The sequence below is a fragment of the Alligator sinensis genome, unplaced genomic scaffold, assembly GCF_000455745.1.
Source record: "Alligator sinensis unplaced genomic scaffold, ASM45574v1 scaffold144_4, whole genome shotgun sequence".
NCBI classification, from domain to species: Eukaryota; Metazoa; Chordata; order Crocodylia; family Alligatoridae; genus Alligator; species Alligator sinensis.
The window spans coordinates 1,614,616-1,632,611 of record NW_005842190.1 but is presented as its reverse complement, the minus strand read 5'-3'; the positions used below and the strand labels follow the sequence as shown (position 1 = coordinate 1,632,611).

The 17,996-nt window shown below is 44.9% G+C and overlaps 1 protein-coding gene across 1 annotated transcript in view; it reads left to right on the top strand.

Annotated features, from left to right (window-relative positions):
• Window positions 1-17,996, top strand: part of LOC112550720 (AF4/FMR2 family member 3-like) — a 242,309-nt gene that overhangs the window by 97,308 nt on the left and 127,005 nt on the right. The window contains exon 3 of the mRNA XM_025207218.1: window positions 15,282-15,318. Coding sequence (XP_025063003.1) covers window positions 15,282-15,318 — 37 coding nt within the window. The remainder of the gene's footprint in view (window positions 1-15,281; window positions 15,319-17,996) is intronic.

Below are 17,996 nucleotides of genomic sequence, written 5' to 3'. Positions count from 1 at the left end.
TGCCCTGCTGAAACAGCAGCTCTGTGACTAGCTCCAGAGGGCTAGCAAGGGATAGCAAGCCAGTCCGCCTCCATACAGCCCATTGCTGCCAGCTCTACATGCTTGTGCTCTGGTCATACGACCTGGTCAATATAGGTAAGGGCAGCCTTTACTTCGTGGAGTAAGCAAGCAGTAGGGAGCACACAGCCTTGGCAGCTCCATGCTCTGGGCCAACACAGAGAAATCTATCCACCCTTGCCTGGCACAGTCCAGGAGGTCCCTGATATGAGTGAGGTTGGCCAGATTCATCCTCCAGTGCACCCAGGGCGCCTCCATTGCTGGCACCATGAGCTGTGGGTTTTTCAGCAGGTGTTTGGTGCGGAGGTTGGTGCCCTGGCCAACCATCTCTGAACCTGGAGGTAGAGACCAGCCTCCAGGCCTTGATGTCCTAGTCAAAATCCAGCAGGTCCTCCAAGTCCCACCTAGGGAGACCTCACAGGTAGAAGAGCTGTCGGTCATGTCAGAACCCTTGGAGGTGGTGGAGGAAGGTACGACTGATCAGGCACTGTGCTACCTGGCTACCAGCACCATACATGAACCTCTGCAGGGCCTGAAGGTGTAAGGTATAGACTTGGCTTCAGAGGCAGACCAGGCCTTGCCTGACCTCACTCAAGCGGAAGCTCAAGACACCTGCAAAGACCCAGTGCCATCCTGATCAGAAGAACCCCAATGCCCATCTCTGGACACTGGCCAGGAGCTCTAGGAGCATGGCCAGAGTGTTGAAACAGTGCCAGAGCATGAACAGGACCAGCTGGTTGATAATCGATCAGCACCCTCCCATGAACAAGAGGCACTGCATCAGACTCATCCATGCCTGAATCTATTCAGACACCTTGATCTCTAGTTGGTGCTAGTTCTCTGGCAGGGTGACTGGGGGACAAGTAGACCCCCAGATAGAGCAGCAAGCTGACATTCCAATGGGTGTTTTGGGGCACAGGTGGGAGTGAGCCCACCTGCCACCCATCACCCAGTGTCAGACCAGGTATCTTGCCCCAGGTGACCAAGGCAGAGGAGGTGACTGAGTAGATGGATTGGCAGGCTTCCACCTGTGCCAGATTATCCAGGTCCTGATGGCAAGGAGCACATATTCAGTCTACACTGACAAGACCATACTCATGGCCAGCTCCTCAAGCACCAGCCTCACCAACTTCTTGTGCAGCAGGCAAAGGAACAGCTTAAGGGTGATGGAATAGAGCTGGTCTGACAGCGGACAACCTTGATGCACTCCACACCCAAATGGGATGGACTCTGTCGCTGTCCACTTGAGCTTGACCATGCACTCTGCAGAGGTGCACAGTATCTGGAGAAACTTCATGATGTGGAGACCAAAGCCAAATGCTCCCACTGTGCCTGTGAGGTACCTATGATACAACCTGTCAAGTGCCTTTTTCTACATGAGGGGCAAAAGGGCAAATGATAGTCTCTGTGAGCAAGCTTGAGGAAGTCCCACACCAGGTACAGGCTGTCGAAGATGGAACTCCTTGGAACCCTGTATGTATGTCTGGTCAGGCTGAATCACACCTGCCTGCATGGACCTCAGGCACAGTGAGTTGGCTTTTGCTATGATAGTCTGTACAGAGGAGTGAGACTAGGTACAGGTTCCTTGGGTCACAAGGGTTCCCCCTTCTTGGGCAGTAGGGTCAGGACAACCCTCCTGCATGAGAAGGGGAGCTCCGTGCACCCTAGCAGGACCTGGCAGGCACCAGCATCATTCAGATCCAACAAGAAAAGCATTGCATAGAAAACCTTCACCCTTTCTCGCAGTTCACTAGGATCTATGAGGGGGTGCTGTCCTCTGCCAAGAGGCAAGTGATGTACTTTTTTCTGCTGTATGAGTCAGGATGTTTTGTAATCTCCTCAGAGGCATTCGTTGTTGGCTACAGATAAGGCTAGGAACTTCAACTGGGGTGTGCTGATTCTCCAGCTAGGAGCAAATCCACAGGGTCCTGGCTAGATAGTCTCCTCCCTCCACTTAGGGTCAGGCCAGTCACCATATTTGGGGGCAGGAAGAAAATTTACCTCATGGTCAGATTGGTATGGACTGCAGGTATTTTTGCCTTCCTCTATAGTGGGGGGTGTGGCCGTCTACTCAGGACCTCTTGAGCATATATTGACAACATTTTATAGAAGCAGGACACTTACTGCCAGGGTTCCCCTGGTTTACCTGTGGCAGGTTAGGGTATTAGGTCTATGTTGTTTCAGGTTTGAGGGTAGCTTACGCAGAGTTTGGATTATGGTTGTATGGGATGGTTTGGATAAGGATGATCCTGCCTCAGGTATGGGGTTGGGCTAGCTGACCTCTGGAGGTCCCTTCCAACCTTACTTCTCTATGACAACTATACATTCTTGGCACCCCTCCTCTTTTCAAGGGCATAGAAGAAGTGGAGCTGCAGTCCATTTCCTGGAGCAGCTGGATGTGCGAGTGGAAGAATACACTATGGGGGTGGCAGTCATCCAGAGCTGGGAGCTCTTCCTGCCTTTCCTGATACTCTCCGCAGAGCAACGGGTTGTCTGGGTTGGTGGCCAGATGCCTCTCCAACTCCAGCACTTTCCCCTTGAGCTGATCTCGAGCCACCTCCTACTGCTGAGTGCTGTTGGGTGTGCCTCCAGGTGTAGTGGCAACAGCACTGGTGAGGCCACATCTGTAGTACAGTGTTCAGTTTTGGGCACCCTACTATAGAAAGGATGTGGACAAATTGGAGAGAGTCCAGCACAAGGCAACAGAAATGGTTCAGAGGTGGCGGGGACATGACTTAAGAGGAAAGACTGAGAGAACTGGGCTTATTTAGTCTAGAGAAGAGACAACTAAGAGGGGATTTAATAGCAGTCTTCAACTACCTGAATAGGGGTTCAAAAGAGGATGGAGCTAAACTGTTCTCAGTGGTGGGAGATGACAGAACAAGGAACAACAGTCTCAAGTTGCAGCAAGGAAAGTTTAGGTTAGATATTAAGAAGAATTTTCTCACTAGGAGGGTAGTAAAACACTGGAACAGATTGCCCAGAGAAGTGATAGAAGCTCCATCCTTGGAGGTTTTCAAAACCCGGCTAGACAAAGCTTTGGCTGGGATGATCTACTTAGGGATGTTCCTGCTTTGAGCAGGGGGTTGGACTAGATGACCTCCTGAGGTTCCTTCCAACCCTAACTTTCTATGATTCTATGACATCTTGCAAATAAAGGATTTTTTTGCAAATACATAATTCATCTAATAAAAGATATCACCTCTACCATGAGTCCTAAATCATATTAAAGCATTAATATGGCTCACTCTGAGCTTGCAGAACTACAGGCTGAATAAGGCACCTGCTTTGAAGATTCAGATATGCAAACCATGATTTCAAGAAGTGTTTAAAAGTGTTTCAAAATATTCTTAAACTAGGTGTTTTAAAATATATATGGTATGTTCATGTTACACAATATCAGAGGAAGGGCACCTACTTCCCAAAATCCTGTCTAGCTGCTCTCCCAGCTATACAGCCTCTAACAAAAGCCTAGTTTCTTGACAGTCCCGATGTAATGGTGTGTGTGATAATAAAATTTTTCTGGCATTCACTTCGAATGACCTACACAACTCAAGGGGCTTTCCTCATGATGAGCACTGTGGCCATCTTGAACTTGGTTTGTTGAACCTGTAGACCATCCCAGACTATAACATATTCTTGTGTCTGATGATAGAGAGGTAGTGAAGGGTCCAGCAAAGAATTTAAATTTAGGCTGTAAGCTCTACCCCTTACTTCCAAGCGGTATATAGGGGCTGAGAAAAACCACATTTGTTCTTTGTGGGCATATCTACAAGTGCGCTTTAATGTGCAGTAATCTATTTACTGTGTATTAAAGCATCACATAAAAAACATGGTATTACGCCAATGCATGGTAAAATAGGCTACTGTGCATTAAAGGTCACCTAAAAAACATTCATTTTTACTGCTGCACATTAGGGCAGCCTAATGAGCATAAATTTAGTACCTCTGGGCACTTTTACATGTGCTTCGGGGGGGGAGCTTTAATTAGAACAGCTCTAAGAGCTGTTCTAATTAAAGCACCGCAGTATCTCTTTTATTAGTTTCCCAGCACTTCAGAATGGTGGCAAGGGCACTTAAACTAAAGCTCGTTTGATGAGCTTTAGTTCAAGCGCTCCTGCTGCCATTTTGAAGCACAGGGACACTAATACACAAGATGTGGAGGCTGGCTGGAGTGCAGTAATTACCATGTGCTTTAATTACCATGTGCTGTAATTACAGCGCATGAGAGCAGCCCTGCAGCACGTCTCGAGGCACGCTTACATTGAAGGTACTAACTTTAATGCACATAAGGAAAAGCACATTAATGCACGAATGGACATTAGACTAGATTAGGTCAGTTTTTTTAACAACTTTCTCACCCAGATCAGTAAGCTATAGTGATAGACTCCAGAGAAAGCAGCAGCACATAAAGCATCCTTCAACTAGAGAGAGCATCACTGAGACCCAGGGTGAGATACGGAGGGTGAAGAGTACATTGATCATCTACATTCTTAGGAGCTCAGAGGACTCCTGTCTTGTTAGGAAGATACAAAGAATTTTTGCTCATTCTTTCCATTAAAATTGAATATCAACATCATTAATTCTCACACATAGTGAACTACTTTTAACCTGTATCTCAAATAATTAGTGGTCTGACAGGCTTGAGACTTGCAATTTATTAATTAGGCTATTAAAGTTTCAGAGTCTCACAATTGCAGCCAGGCTCAATTTGAAATCAGTCTAGAAATTAAAGCTAAATAACCAGGTTTTAAATAAAATTTTATATATACTGCATACATGGCATAAAAATTAAACATGCATTAATGTTAAGGGTCTGAGTAAAATTCACAATAAAAGGAAATGCAGTAACAGGCTATTCATCCTCTCCCCCTGTACCAGAAAGAGAGAACATTAAGAAAGCAGACTAGAGAACATCCTTTTACATAATGAAGAGCATAAAGTTACATTTTGTCCATAATTTTGAATTTTCCTTCTTTATGGAATTAATGTATTCTCTCAGATTTACTAGGAAAGGGCCTATCCTTTTCTTCTTCATTTTTCAAAGTTCACAGATAATTGAATCAGTATGGAAAGTGACACCCCATACATGCTTTTCTTCTTCCTGTGTGATACATTAGTATGCAAAAACAATTATACTTTGTGTGATTGTGGTTTTATTACAAACATCTTAATAAATAAACTTTAAATGAATAATTTAATCTTGTAAATAAGACTATGCTTGACACCTGTAAGAATAAGCTTTCATGTTCAGGCATTCTTTCTTTAATCTATTGTGCGAGACAAGGATGCTGTTAATTCTGGTACTTTCATTGTTCTTTAAATTTCATAATGATTTCATACACCTTGGGTGCGTCTACATGAGCACCACACTGTGCAGTTGGTACTGCACAGTTACCTGGTACTTGGTGAAGTACTAAATGAAAACCCGATTTACTTCTCAAGGGCACATCTACATGAGACTGTATGTTACCATAGCAACGAGCTACAGCAACGTAGCTGTTGCTATGATGACGTAGTATTGGCAGGCACTAACTGTGATGCCACTACTACTGCACAGTAGCAACAATCTACTGTGCCGTAGGGTCAGAAACAACCCATGTGCTGCTGGGACTGCACAGTGCTGGCAGATACTGTACAGTCATTTCGTACTTGCTAAATGAGCAAGTTAAACACAGAACCAGAAATTGACAACCTGATTTGTTTCTCAAGGGCATGTCTACACAAGACTCTACGTTGATGCAGTGACAAGCTACAGTGATGTAGCTTATCACTACAGTGAGGTAGCATCAGTGAGCATTAACTGGGATGCCACCGCTACTGCATAGTAGCAACAAGCTACTGTGCAGTAGGGTAAGAAACAACCCATGTGCTGCCGCAACTGTGCAGTACTGGCAGGTACTAGTGCACAGTCCCAGCAGCACACGGGTCATTTCCAACCCTACTGCACAGTAACTCATTGCAACTGTGCAGTAGCGGCAGCGTTTAGCTTGTTGCTACTGCGCAGTAGCAGCAGTGTCATGGTTAGTGCCCATCGTGGTTAGTGCTTGTTGCTACTGTGCAGTAGTGGCAGCGTCATGGTTAGGACCCGCTGACACTGTCATCGTAGAGATGAGCTACGTCCTTGTAGCTTGTTGCTACAGCTACTTAGCGTGTCTTGTAGATGTGCCCTGGCAAAGCAAATCAGGTTCTCGGTTTCTGGTTCTGTATTTTATGAGGTAACCCTGGTATGTTGGTCCTACTTTCTCTACTCTTGAAAATCTGCTGTCCTTTCACAAATTTATTTAATCTGTTTTATCTGTTTGGGGATTAATTAATACTTTTTTTCTCTTGCTTTTAAAAATCTGGAACAAGTAAATTTAAAAAAGAATAACAGGACTAAGAAACTCAGCTTTCCTCATAGAATTATTTTAAAGATTTTTTTTAATAAGTGCCTAAGAAGGTGCACAGTTTGGAGTTAATATAATCCTTGGATTCTTTATTCCATTACACTCCACTTTTATCATTGAAAGATAGGAGTAACAAAGTAAAGAATCAAGACCCTTTTATTTAAAGGGTTTGTTTTTTTTAAAGTAAAAATGTCTTCAGGAAGAGGAGGAATCATTTTGTTCAGTTACACCTCATTTATTTCATTGATGTCAAATTTGAGTACGTACCCTGCCAATGAAAGAATGTAGAACACCGCATTCCAATTACAATGTGAGTATGGAACAGGGGAATGAGCTATTCCTTAATGGCAACAATTTTAAAGTATTGTGGAGAGCCATACTAGGAGGAACATAAGAATATAGTGCCAAACTAGGTCAGACCAGCTATTAATTTAGCCATCCAAGTAGCCTGTCTCTCAGGAATGGATGCTTTAGAGAGAGAGCATGTAGACAGGGTATATCTAGAGTGATCTATCCTGTGTCATACCCTCCCTGGAATCTACCAATGGTTTAGAGGTGCCAGAGGATACACCCTTGACTGTTCTGTTTAATAGCTGTTAATTAATCTATTTTCCATGAATTTGCCTAGTCCTTGACCTGGCTATACAATCTGCCTCTACAATCTGCTGTGGAAATGAGTCCCACAAGCTAACTACATGCTGCATAAAAAGTACTTTACCTTGTTAGTTTTAAACCTGTCTCCTGCTAATTTCAGTGGGTACCGGTTGGTTCTAGTATTCTGGGACTGCGTGAGTAACAGTTCCCCATAAACTTTGTCCATACCCTTCATGATTTGATTGACCTTTGTTGTATTCCCCCTGCTACCTTTTCCTTTCCATACTTGAACAGTCCTAGCCTTTTCAGCCTGTCCTGGTATGACATCTGCTCCATATCCCTGATTATCCTGGTTGCCCTTTGTCATATCTTATGGCACAGGACAGGGTGAGACTGGAGGTTCCAACTTCGGTAGTGAGAGGTAGAAAGCCATAAGGAACAAAATAGATGATTGTGGGCGGGATTGGATTCCCTCCTTGCACAGCTTGCTGGGGTTAGTTAGACAAGACCTACAGGGACTTCTGTCATTGAGCAATTCTTAAACCCTTTTAAAAAGCCTTAAGGAAAATTTCAGACGAAAAAATTCTGTCAGCACACATGATCATGAAAAAACAAAAGAGAATTCTATCCTCTAATGATATATTACAGCAGTTACTCTGAAAAGTGAGAATTATCTATCTAGACTACTCTTCTCTTTTGGCAGACTGATTGTGTACTGGAGTAGCATTTAAATTGAAGTGTGCATGCCCTTACATCAATACAGCATGCTACTCCTGACTTCTTAGGATTATATTTGGTCAGTAGAAAAAGACATGCATTTTTATCACTCTGACAGCATGAGTGGTAGGATGCTGAGACTCAATGCCTTCCCAACAGCTTTGGAAGCCTTGTGTCCCACCTGCCACAATTTTAATGATATACCTGCTATAGACACTCAGTCCATGTCAGAAGGCATCTACTCAGTTGTCTCACTATCTCACATCACTATCTCAAGCCAACTTTGACAAGCTCAGGAGGCTTGTCAGTGAGGCCCTAAGGGACCGTGACCACAGGGAGAGGGGAGTTCAAGAGAAGTGGTTGCTCCGCAAGGGAGCGATCCTCAATGCACAAACTAAGTCTATTCCATCTCGGAGGAAAGGCAGCAAGAGGGCACAGCAGCCCCCCTGGCTCTCCAGGGACCTAGCAGATCTCCTGAGGCTAAAAAGAAAGGCCTACAAAGGGTGGAGGATGGGAGTCACCTCCAAGGAGGATTATTCTGCACTGGTCCGGTCCTGTAGGGAGCAGACCAGGAAAGCCAAGGCTGCAACTGAACTCCAGCTAGCTTTGAGCATCAAGGACAATAAGAAGTCCTTTTTCAGATATGTGGGGAGCTGGAGGAAAAGCAGGGGCAACATTTCCCAGCAACACTGAAACCAACCACAATTTTTTCTTTGAGGTTTGAGATGGTTTGGACTATTATTCTTCTGAAGAGTAGAAAATAGGAGGATACTTTTAACCTATTAAATAGGTACTTTGCGTCAGTCTTTCATCAGTCCCATGGGACGCCCATGCCCGCTACAGGGCCGGGAAGTCCGGGTGAGGGTGATCCCCTGCCCTCCATTAATGCTGACTTTCTGAAGGAACATCTTGAGAAGCTGGATACCTTCAAGTCAGCTGGCCCTGACAATCTTCACCCCAGGGTACTCAAGGAGCTGGCGAGCATCATAGCCCAGCCTCTAGCACGGATCTTTGAAAACTCTTGGCGCTCTGGTGTAGTGCCCGAAGACTGGAAGAAGGCCAATGTGGTGCCTATCTTCAAGAAAGGGAGGAAAGTGGATCCGGCTAACTATAGGCCCATCAGCCTGACTTCTATCCCGGGGAAGATCTTAGAAAAGTTTATTAAAGAGGCCATCCTTAATGGACTGGCCGACGCCAACATCTTAAGGGATAGCCAGCACGGGTTTGTTGCGGGTAGGTCTTGCTTGACCAATCTCATTTCCTTCTACGACCAGGTGACCTATCACCTGGACAAGGGAGAAGAGATTGATGTCATATATCTTGACTTCAAAAAAGCCTTCGATCTGGTGTCCCATGATCGCCTCTTGGAGAAACTGGCCAATTGTCGCCTTGGGTCCTCCACGATCCGCTGGCTGGAAAATTGGCTCCGGGGTCGGACCCAGAGGGTAGTAATCGATGGAAGTCACTCATCGTGGTGTCCTGTGACCAGTGGGGTCCCCCAAGGCTCTGTCCTTGGACCCATACTGTTCAACATCTTCATTAATGATGTGGACACTGGAGTCAGAAGCGGACTGGCCAAGTTCGCCGATGACACCAAACTTTGGGGCAAAGCATCCACACCAGAAGACAGGCAGGTTATCCAGGCTGACCTGGACAGGCTCAGCAAGTGGGCAGATGAGAATCTGATGGGGTTCAATGCTGATAAATGCAAGGTTCTCCACCTTGGGAAAAAAAACCTGCAGCATCCTTATAGGCTCAGCAGTGCTATGTTGGCTAGCACTATCGAAGAAAGAGACTTGGGGGTCATCATTGACCACAAGATGAACATGAGCCTGCAATGCGATGCGGCAGCTAGTAAAGCGACCAAAACGCTGGCTTGCATCCATAGATGCTTCTCAAGCAAATCCCGGGACGTCATTCTCCCCCTGTACTCGGCCTTAGTGAGGCCGCAGCTGGAGTACTGTGTCCAGTTTTGGGCTCCACAATTCAAAAAGGATGTGGAGAAGCTTGAGAGAGTCCAGAGAAGAGCCACGCGCATGATCAGAGGTCAGGGAAGCAGACCCTACGATGACAGGCTGAGAGCCCTGGGGCTCTTTAGCCTGGAAAAGCGCAGGCTCAGGGGTGATCTGATGGCCACCTACAAGTTTATCAGGGGTGACCACCAGCATCTGGGGGAACGTTTGTTCACCAGAGCGCCCCAAGGGATGACGAGGTCGAATGGTCACAAACTACTTCAAGATCGTTTCAGGCTGGACATAAGGAAGAACTTCTGTACTGTCCGAGCCCCCAAGGTCTGGAACAGCCTGCCACCGGAGGTGGTTCAAGCGCCTTCATTGAACACCTTCAAGATGAAACTGGATGCTTATCTTGCTGGGATCCTATGACCCCAGCTGACTTCCTGCCCTTTGGGCGGGGGGCTGGACTTGATGATCTTCCGAGGTCCCTTCCAGCCCTGATGTCTATGAAATCTGTGAAATCTATGAAATCATCGGGTCACTCTAGGTTTTTCTCTCAGGGCCTCTGGCTCACCCCCCGCAAAGTAGTCTTTTCTCTCTGGACTCCTCCCATGACACGTGGCCTCTGACCTGCTACTGTGCTAAGCTGCTCTCTCCCAAGGCTTCCCAGCCTGTTCGGCTGCTGGGCCTCTCCTCGGGGTTCCAGACTCAGCAAGCTAATAGCCCAGCCCACTGATAAAGCATCTCAAATAGCCCATGCATAGGACACTGTCTACTAGAGGTATGCAAAACAGGCCCTATTTGATTTGGATTCAGATTCAGCCCAAATCAAGGACAGTGATTTGAGTTGTTGATTTGGATCGCTGTCCCTAATTCGATTCAGCCAAATCCGAATCTGAAGATTTGATGCTGATTCAGAGAATCAGCGATTTGGACATAGGCACACCTTTAAATGTTTTTTCTACATACCTAGAGGTGTGGGTCGTGAATGCTGCAATGCTGGGGTGCATGGAGCATTCCACAGGAGTATGGGGGGCCCCCACATAGTGGCAAACCCGGAAATGGACCAGAAATAGTTCCAGTCCACTTCTGGGTCCGCCAGGAAGCATGCTGGGGGCCCCTCCCCATGCCCCCCCAGCTCAGCAATTGGGCATGAGGGGACCCTGGGTGCCCCCCAGACCCAGGAGGCACCAGTCACAGAGCCAGGGAGGTGCGGGGGGCCCCCCAGCACAGTCTCCAGTGGACCCACAGGTGGACCAGAAGGTCCACTTCCGGGTCTGCTGCTGGGAGCCCCCCGCGCTTCTGTGGGACGCTCCATCCACCCCACCATCTCATCATTCACAAGCCACCTGGTACCTTGAGGTGTGTAGAAAAAATATTTAAAGTTATCTCTATGTCCAAATCGCCAAATCTTTCCAAATCGATTCAGAGGGTTCTGATTCAATTCAGAGAGATTAAAGAGTCCTCTGCTTCAATTTGGATTTGGAGATTCAGCCACTGAATCAGGCCAGATCTCCGCCAAATAGAATTAGGGACCAAAGCTTTGCACAGCCCTACTGTCTACTACCTGATAGTCCATGTGCAACATCATCGTGCACCACCTGATAGTCCATGTGTGGGCTGCCAGTCCATCATGCCAATAGTCCTCTCACAGGTGCTGGCCTACCATGAGCTCTCAAGTGTTGCTTTCTACAGTAATCATTTCATAGTGCCACTGCCTTCAGCAGTCCTATTCAGGAGGTGCCTCACACTGCTCAGCACCTTTTGCCCCAGTACTTGACCATGTTCTTCTAAGCCCCTCTCCAGATTATGTCACTTGCCACCAGCTTCCTTGCTTCCACTCCTTCCCCAAGTCACAGCTCCTCTCTTAGGCTATGTCTTAGCTTCAGACCACTACCATCAGTCTTCAGCTGCAGTGTGGGCTGCCCCAAGGGCAATTCCCTGGCTCAGCACGGAAGTAGACTTATATATCCTGGATTGGGGTGGCGTCAACTGGTAGGGTCTAGTCTGTGCCTTCTCTCTAAAAGGCACAGATGCCCTTTTTTCTCCAACTTTGTAATGGAAGCCTCAGAAGTGTTTTTTAAAAGATAGAACAGTTCCTCAAAAGTAGACCGTTTCAAATGTTAAAAAAATTGGATTTCATATTGTGGGACATGGTAGATCTTAGGTACTATGTCCAGAGCTCTAAACTTTTTAAAACCAGATTAAAAAATAGGTACATTTCAGGTACATTGCTTAGCAGTGAATAACAGATGCATACTACAGATATATAGATCTCAAACGAGAGCTGAGGAAGTCCAGTGACCCCTGACTTCAAATGTAAAGTCTACGTAGCATGCAAATTCTAAATATCCCCAAGTCAATGCTCTAAACATCACTGTAAGTCAAAGATGTTGAGAAGTGGCTTGGGATTGAACCCTTAGACCATGATCATGCTTTCATTCTAGTTAATGTAAAAAGTCATACTGAAATGAATGAAACACAATCAACAGGGATCTGGGTTTTCTGTTTCCTATGGAAAAATGGAGAAAAACACAGATTTTCCCCCTTTACCAGAGAAAAATGTGGATTTCTCATTTTAATGGAGAAACCCACGGGTTTTGCAGTTTTGCAAAAAGCTCTCTGCAGGCTGGCAGAGTTCCAGCCTGCAAGGGATTGGGGGGGGGGGGGGGGGGGGGGGTGAAGAGGAGGCCAGTCAGGCAGGGGGTGCCATAGGCACATGTATATACACATGGCCAGGCAGCCTGGAGAACAGCTCTTGCAGGTAAGTGGGAGGGTGGGATTGAGGCCCCCATAGGGAGGGAGTTGAGCTGGGCTGGGGCTGGGGCTGCTGCCCAGCCAGGCGCTGCATGGGGCATGGGGCTGCCATGTGCAGCCGCAGAGACCCAGAAGGGAGCAGGACAGGGCTGTGGGTCCCTCGAGGGATCCAGGGGGTGCTGGGGGGCAGGCTGGCACCCCATCACTGTGCTCACTCCTGGGAGGTCAGGGGGGCCTATTTCCCTCAGACCTGTGCATGGGGCAAAAGCGGGCACGGGCTGCCCGCTATGGGCTTGGGCTCCTGCCTTGCTGCCCTCCTCCAAGGCCTCCCCAGTTTAGCAGGTGCAATTTGGCACTGCAGAGAACAGCATGGAGGCACAGGGATCTCCTTGCCACTGTGAGATCCATGCTGCCCCTGCCTGTGCAGGAGCAGTGAGGGGCACAACCCTGCTCCACTACCCCTGCTGCTCCCGCACATGCAGGGGATGGGTTGCCAGGTCAGCGTGGAGCTCACAGCAGCCAGGAGATCCCTGTGAGGCCCTGCTGTGTCCTGCCACACTGAGTCACACCTGCTGGGCTGCTGAAGCCCTAGGGGAGGGCAGCAGGGCGGGAGCCCAAGCCTGCAGCAGGCAACCCGTGCCTGCCCCCACCCCGTGCACAGATCTCCCCCCTCAGGAGTGCGTGCAGCGGTAGGGAGCTGCCCTCCCCACCTGAGCCCACAGCAGGCAGCAGGCAGGCAGCAAGTTGGGAACCAAGCTCTGCTCTGCTGCGGCAGCTGCTGCCTTCTGCTGGGGGCAGGGGACTGCAGACCCGGGTCCCTGACCCCATAGCCCTGGCAGCTGGAGGCCCCCTCTGGGAGGGCTGAGATGAGAGGAGGAAGCTATGGGTGAGGGGCAAGGGGCACCAGTAGGGCCAGGGGACTGTTGAGGTGGGGAGTGAGGGGCCTTTCATTTTAATCTCAGATCTTGGGGGTTTTATCAGAGAATTTGCAATTTTTTTATCAGAGAATGTATGATTTTTTTTAATCAGGGAAAACCAGGATCCATAATGATCAAGCTCGTAGCAGATTTAAAATTGCTGTAATAAAATCTCTATTCAAACCTGTTGTGCAGGCGTCAGCAATGTTTTTGGGCAGGCTGCCAAAAACACCCACAACCTCGACTTGTAAAAGGTTGGAGTGCCAGGGACGGATGGCAGTTGAGCCACAACAAACCCAGTCCTTGGGGGCTGCCTACCACTGCTGTAGTAGTTGGTGAGCAGGAAGAATCTCTGGCCGGAGACAAGAAAGAGTAAAGGATGGCTGAGTGGATTTCTATACTTGTTTTCACTTTATTCATTGCAGAGGACCATACACTTTGAATGTCCTGTTTTCCTAATGCTTTTATTTTTCAGGAAAACTACAGACTTCTCAGCTGCTTTTTCACTTAAATAATTAATCAGTGTTTACAATCCTATGACATTTTTTGCCAGGAAATAATAATAAAAAACAGACTCTCCTACCTTGAGCCCTTCCTTCGGTTCAACGCTTAGCACTAAGCCTCTAGCCTGAAATCTTACTTCTGCCTGGAAGTGGCTGTATGTATTGTTATATATACCTATTCCTCCAAAGTTGTAATCTTTATTTACTCCATGAGTCCACATTTAGGTATTGTAAGGGGCAGCCAAGAACAAGTCAACGATATACAGGAATGTATCAATTTGATGTTACTGTATTCAGACACTTTTTGTGTATAAAGTCTAAAAATTGCTCATAATTGTATTGAACTATTTTTAAAACGCAAATTTATACACATTTACTGGGAAGACTTCAGATTGGAGACAGACATTTGACAGTGGGTTTTTTTTTGATGTTCAAAATTTTCTATAAAAACATTTAACGTATTTCTAATAAAGCATAATTATAAAACTTTAGTGTTAAATACATACCTGCTGGTCCACCAAAGTCTTGTTTGAGATACACAAGACAAGGATACACTACTAAGCCATATTTGAAGCTTTGGTTGGTTTTAGGTTCATCTAATGATATTTCAAAATCTGTAGGAGCTTGTATTTTGTTCACACAGAAGGGAATGTGTACTTATATTTGTTTGCTTTCCTAGTATTCTTGCTCTTTTTTTTTAAAAATATAAAATACAGATAAAAAAGACATATTGTTATTGCTTTTTTATTGGTAGATTAACTTTACATTTTTATGAGTGCAAATTCAGTAAGTATGGTATATGACTGTGTATGAAAAAAGTTGATGGAGTGTATTGTAGCGTATTAATTAATATTGCTGATGTGATTAAGAGGCTGACTTGGTTTGGGAGAACCAGGCTCAGCACTGGAGACTGAACTTTAACTCTCCTTCAGATACCAATTTCATGATCTGTTGTCGACACAATTTTTGTGATCCTCAGGTCAGGGATGAAGGATCAGCTCCCAGAATATTCTAATAGATCCCAATAATAATAATTCATTTTCCTGTCTGTGTTCTCCCCTAGCCTGGTAGGCAGTAATAGCCCAAGGGGCTAGTATTACTAGTATTACGAGTTCTAGTAGAGTGATAAGTTAATAATAATCTGGAGATTGATAGTGAAAAAACTGTACTATTAAACTATCTTGGCTATGAGAGGAATATGAAGGCCTAATGTAAATTTATTTTTCAAGGGAGTATTTGATTTTATTCTTGCAGCTGAAAATGATGTTCTGTAAATAAAGTGAATGAGTAATTAACAAAACTGGTTAGTAGCAGTAATGTAACATATTCAATGAACGTTGTATCTAAACATTATAAATAATAACACATGGTATGCTTTTTTCCTGATTATAGGAGTCACAACAGGGATCAACAGGACCCAGCAATACAAGTAAGAATTGCCTTTATTTTACAGCTGGATTTGGTGAATGTGTTGACTTTTAAATTCATGGGAATAGTAGAGCAGAGGGAGGAAAATTACAAAGACATTGGAAACATGAAATAAATTGTCCTAGTACAGGAGTCAAGGCACTGGGGTATCCAAAAGTAGAGATAACTGGATTCTGGAATAATGTAGGAAGTCTCATGTCCTGTGGGCTGGAAAAAACAGGATTAATCTGTTTCATCATGTCCCGTTCTACTCAGTGTGAAAGAAGTGTCAAAGGGAAAATGTTTGCTTTTCTAAAATAATAGAAAGCTAACAGAATGCCCGATGGACATACAAAGAAACAAGCACAACTTCAGCCTCCAAATTATATAAAGTTCCCAAGAGATAGCATTATTATTATTATTATTACAAGGATTACAATAATGATGATGATTTGATTTAGATGCAGTGGCACTATGAATGTATATGGCCATACAGATGAACTGTAGATTAATTTTGTGAAACAAATCAATAGCACTTCTTCAAAAGATCTATCATTTTGGACCTTCCTTAGTATGCCATTGTAGCATTGTATGTAAAGTTTGCTAGGCCCATGTTTTGGTCTTTCTTCATATTAAAATGCACAAAGCATCATGAAAAACCACAGTACTTTAATTTCATTTCGTAGCAGGTAAAACACTTAGCAGCTGTACTGAAAATAAAGATGTAATTGTTCTGCAAAACAAAGGATTAATTCACCTCTCTGACTACCCTGATTAGTATTAATGTTGTTCACATATTAAAAATACATGACCCTATCTTGTCCATAACATAAAATCTTGCTAACCAGAGGAGCTATTTTGTTAGATTCATGACCTGTCAGCTAGCATGGAACACTGTTTGCAGATTACAAAGCTGTGTTTGAAGATGAAAAACGCTCTGAACCAGTCGACTTGGCTTTGAAACTGACTGGTCACCCACTGGGCAAGGGGAAAAGATATCCAGAGGGAAAATGCTGGGAAACTTCAGGCTATTAATACTGTACAGCACTTTGCTAAGGAAAGGTCAGCATGTAGAAGGCAATGTTGTGAAGAAGCAAGTAGTGGTGCTACTTAATTGCCACCATTGGTTTGATATTGCTATGAGCATCAGCACTAAGGAAGTAATAAAAAGGCAAAGGGGATGAGGTTCTGTCAGAAAATAATGAATACAGTAATGAGAGAAGGTAGCACTAAAGAGCCGTAATAAATAAAGGTATGCAAACACTCAAGGAATACTGAGCATAATAAACATAAGAGCCAAACTTGAGTGGTTTGTGATGACATCAGAAGGCCATAATGTTTGCCTAACTTTAGTCATCCTTTCCCTTTGTTTAATTTTAAATATTTCTAGGTCCCTACATATTTTTAATAGTAAAAAAAAAGAAAAAGAGGATTCATGCAGCCATCTGCAGCAAGCTTGGAAAGAATAAGATATGCATACTGCCAAACCTTTGCCCACAACTTGCATTAAACCCGAAAATTTGCGCTGAGCCTTGGGGAAATGCTAACAAATGGCTTCTGCTGTGGGAAGTGCCAGAATGATGATTACATGGCTTGACCTCTCTGTAATTTTTTGGAGTTCTAATTAGCGATAACCTCCCAAGTTTAATTTGGGAGTGGCTCTGAGTCTTGACTTTAGCCCAGGGGTGGGCAAAATATAGTCCGCAGGCCACATCTAGCCCACCAAGGCTTTTTAACTGGCCTTGGTGGGCCCAGCAGTACCTTCTCCACTAGAATCTCAGAGCACTTTATGAAACCTAACCCATAAAGTTTCATTGCAATAATGAAATAAATATAATCCCTATTATATCAAGTAGGAAAAGAAACCTAAGCAATGTCAGAGATTTGCCCAATTTTTAACAGAAACTACATGGCTGAGTTGAAAGAACTTGGATTCTGCTTCACCTACAAGATTATCCAAAATGGAGATCTCCTGGGAGATAGAAGCCTAAAATTTCACTTCTCTATTCAGGACTATTCAGGACACAATGCAATGATCTCTAATCCCCCATGGAAAATGTGAATTTGAATTGGGTCTTGCGCAGTCCTTTGTATCCAAGCCCTGCACACTTAGAATATTTAAAGAGTAGTTCACTGAAAAGCAGCAGAAACCAACAATGTATTCTCAAATACACACATACACACACACACAAACTCCAGATCAGTCAAGGAGGCTAGGAAGACATAAGACCAACAGTAGGTCTGCAAAAGAAGCCTGTTTTGGCCAACTCCAATAAACTGAGGTTAAAAAAGGAAAGTGTTTCATAATTTTCTGAAGTTGGAGAGGCTTAACAGGTTGTCCAGTGATCTGACCCCACAGTAATACCTGTAACAAATAACAGGCCAAGACCTGTGTGTATGTGCTGTTGAAAAATTTGGAAGACAGTCTCAGTCTGGATAAAAGAGTGTTTGAGAAAGGTCAGGCAGTTCAGAGAAGTAACATCCTTTTACTGTATGTCTCCAAACTGAATCTATAATCCATATCTTTGATTTTTATTCATCTTTAGTCTACTTTTTCCTCAAATGTCTATGGCTATAGAATCTATAGAGTCAATAAAGCATTAAGGACCTAATTCTATAGTCTGTATGCAGAGTAACTAATTAATATCATGTTTGGCTAATTCAATCACAACTAGAGAATCTATTCTTTTCACTTGTTGC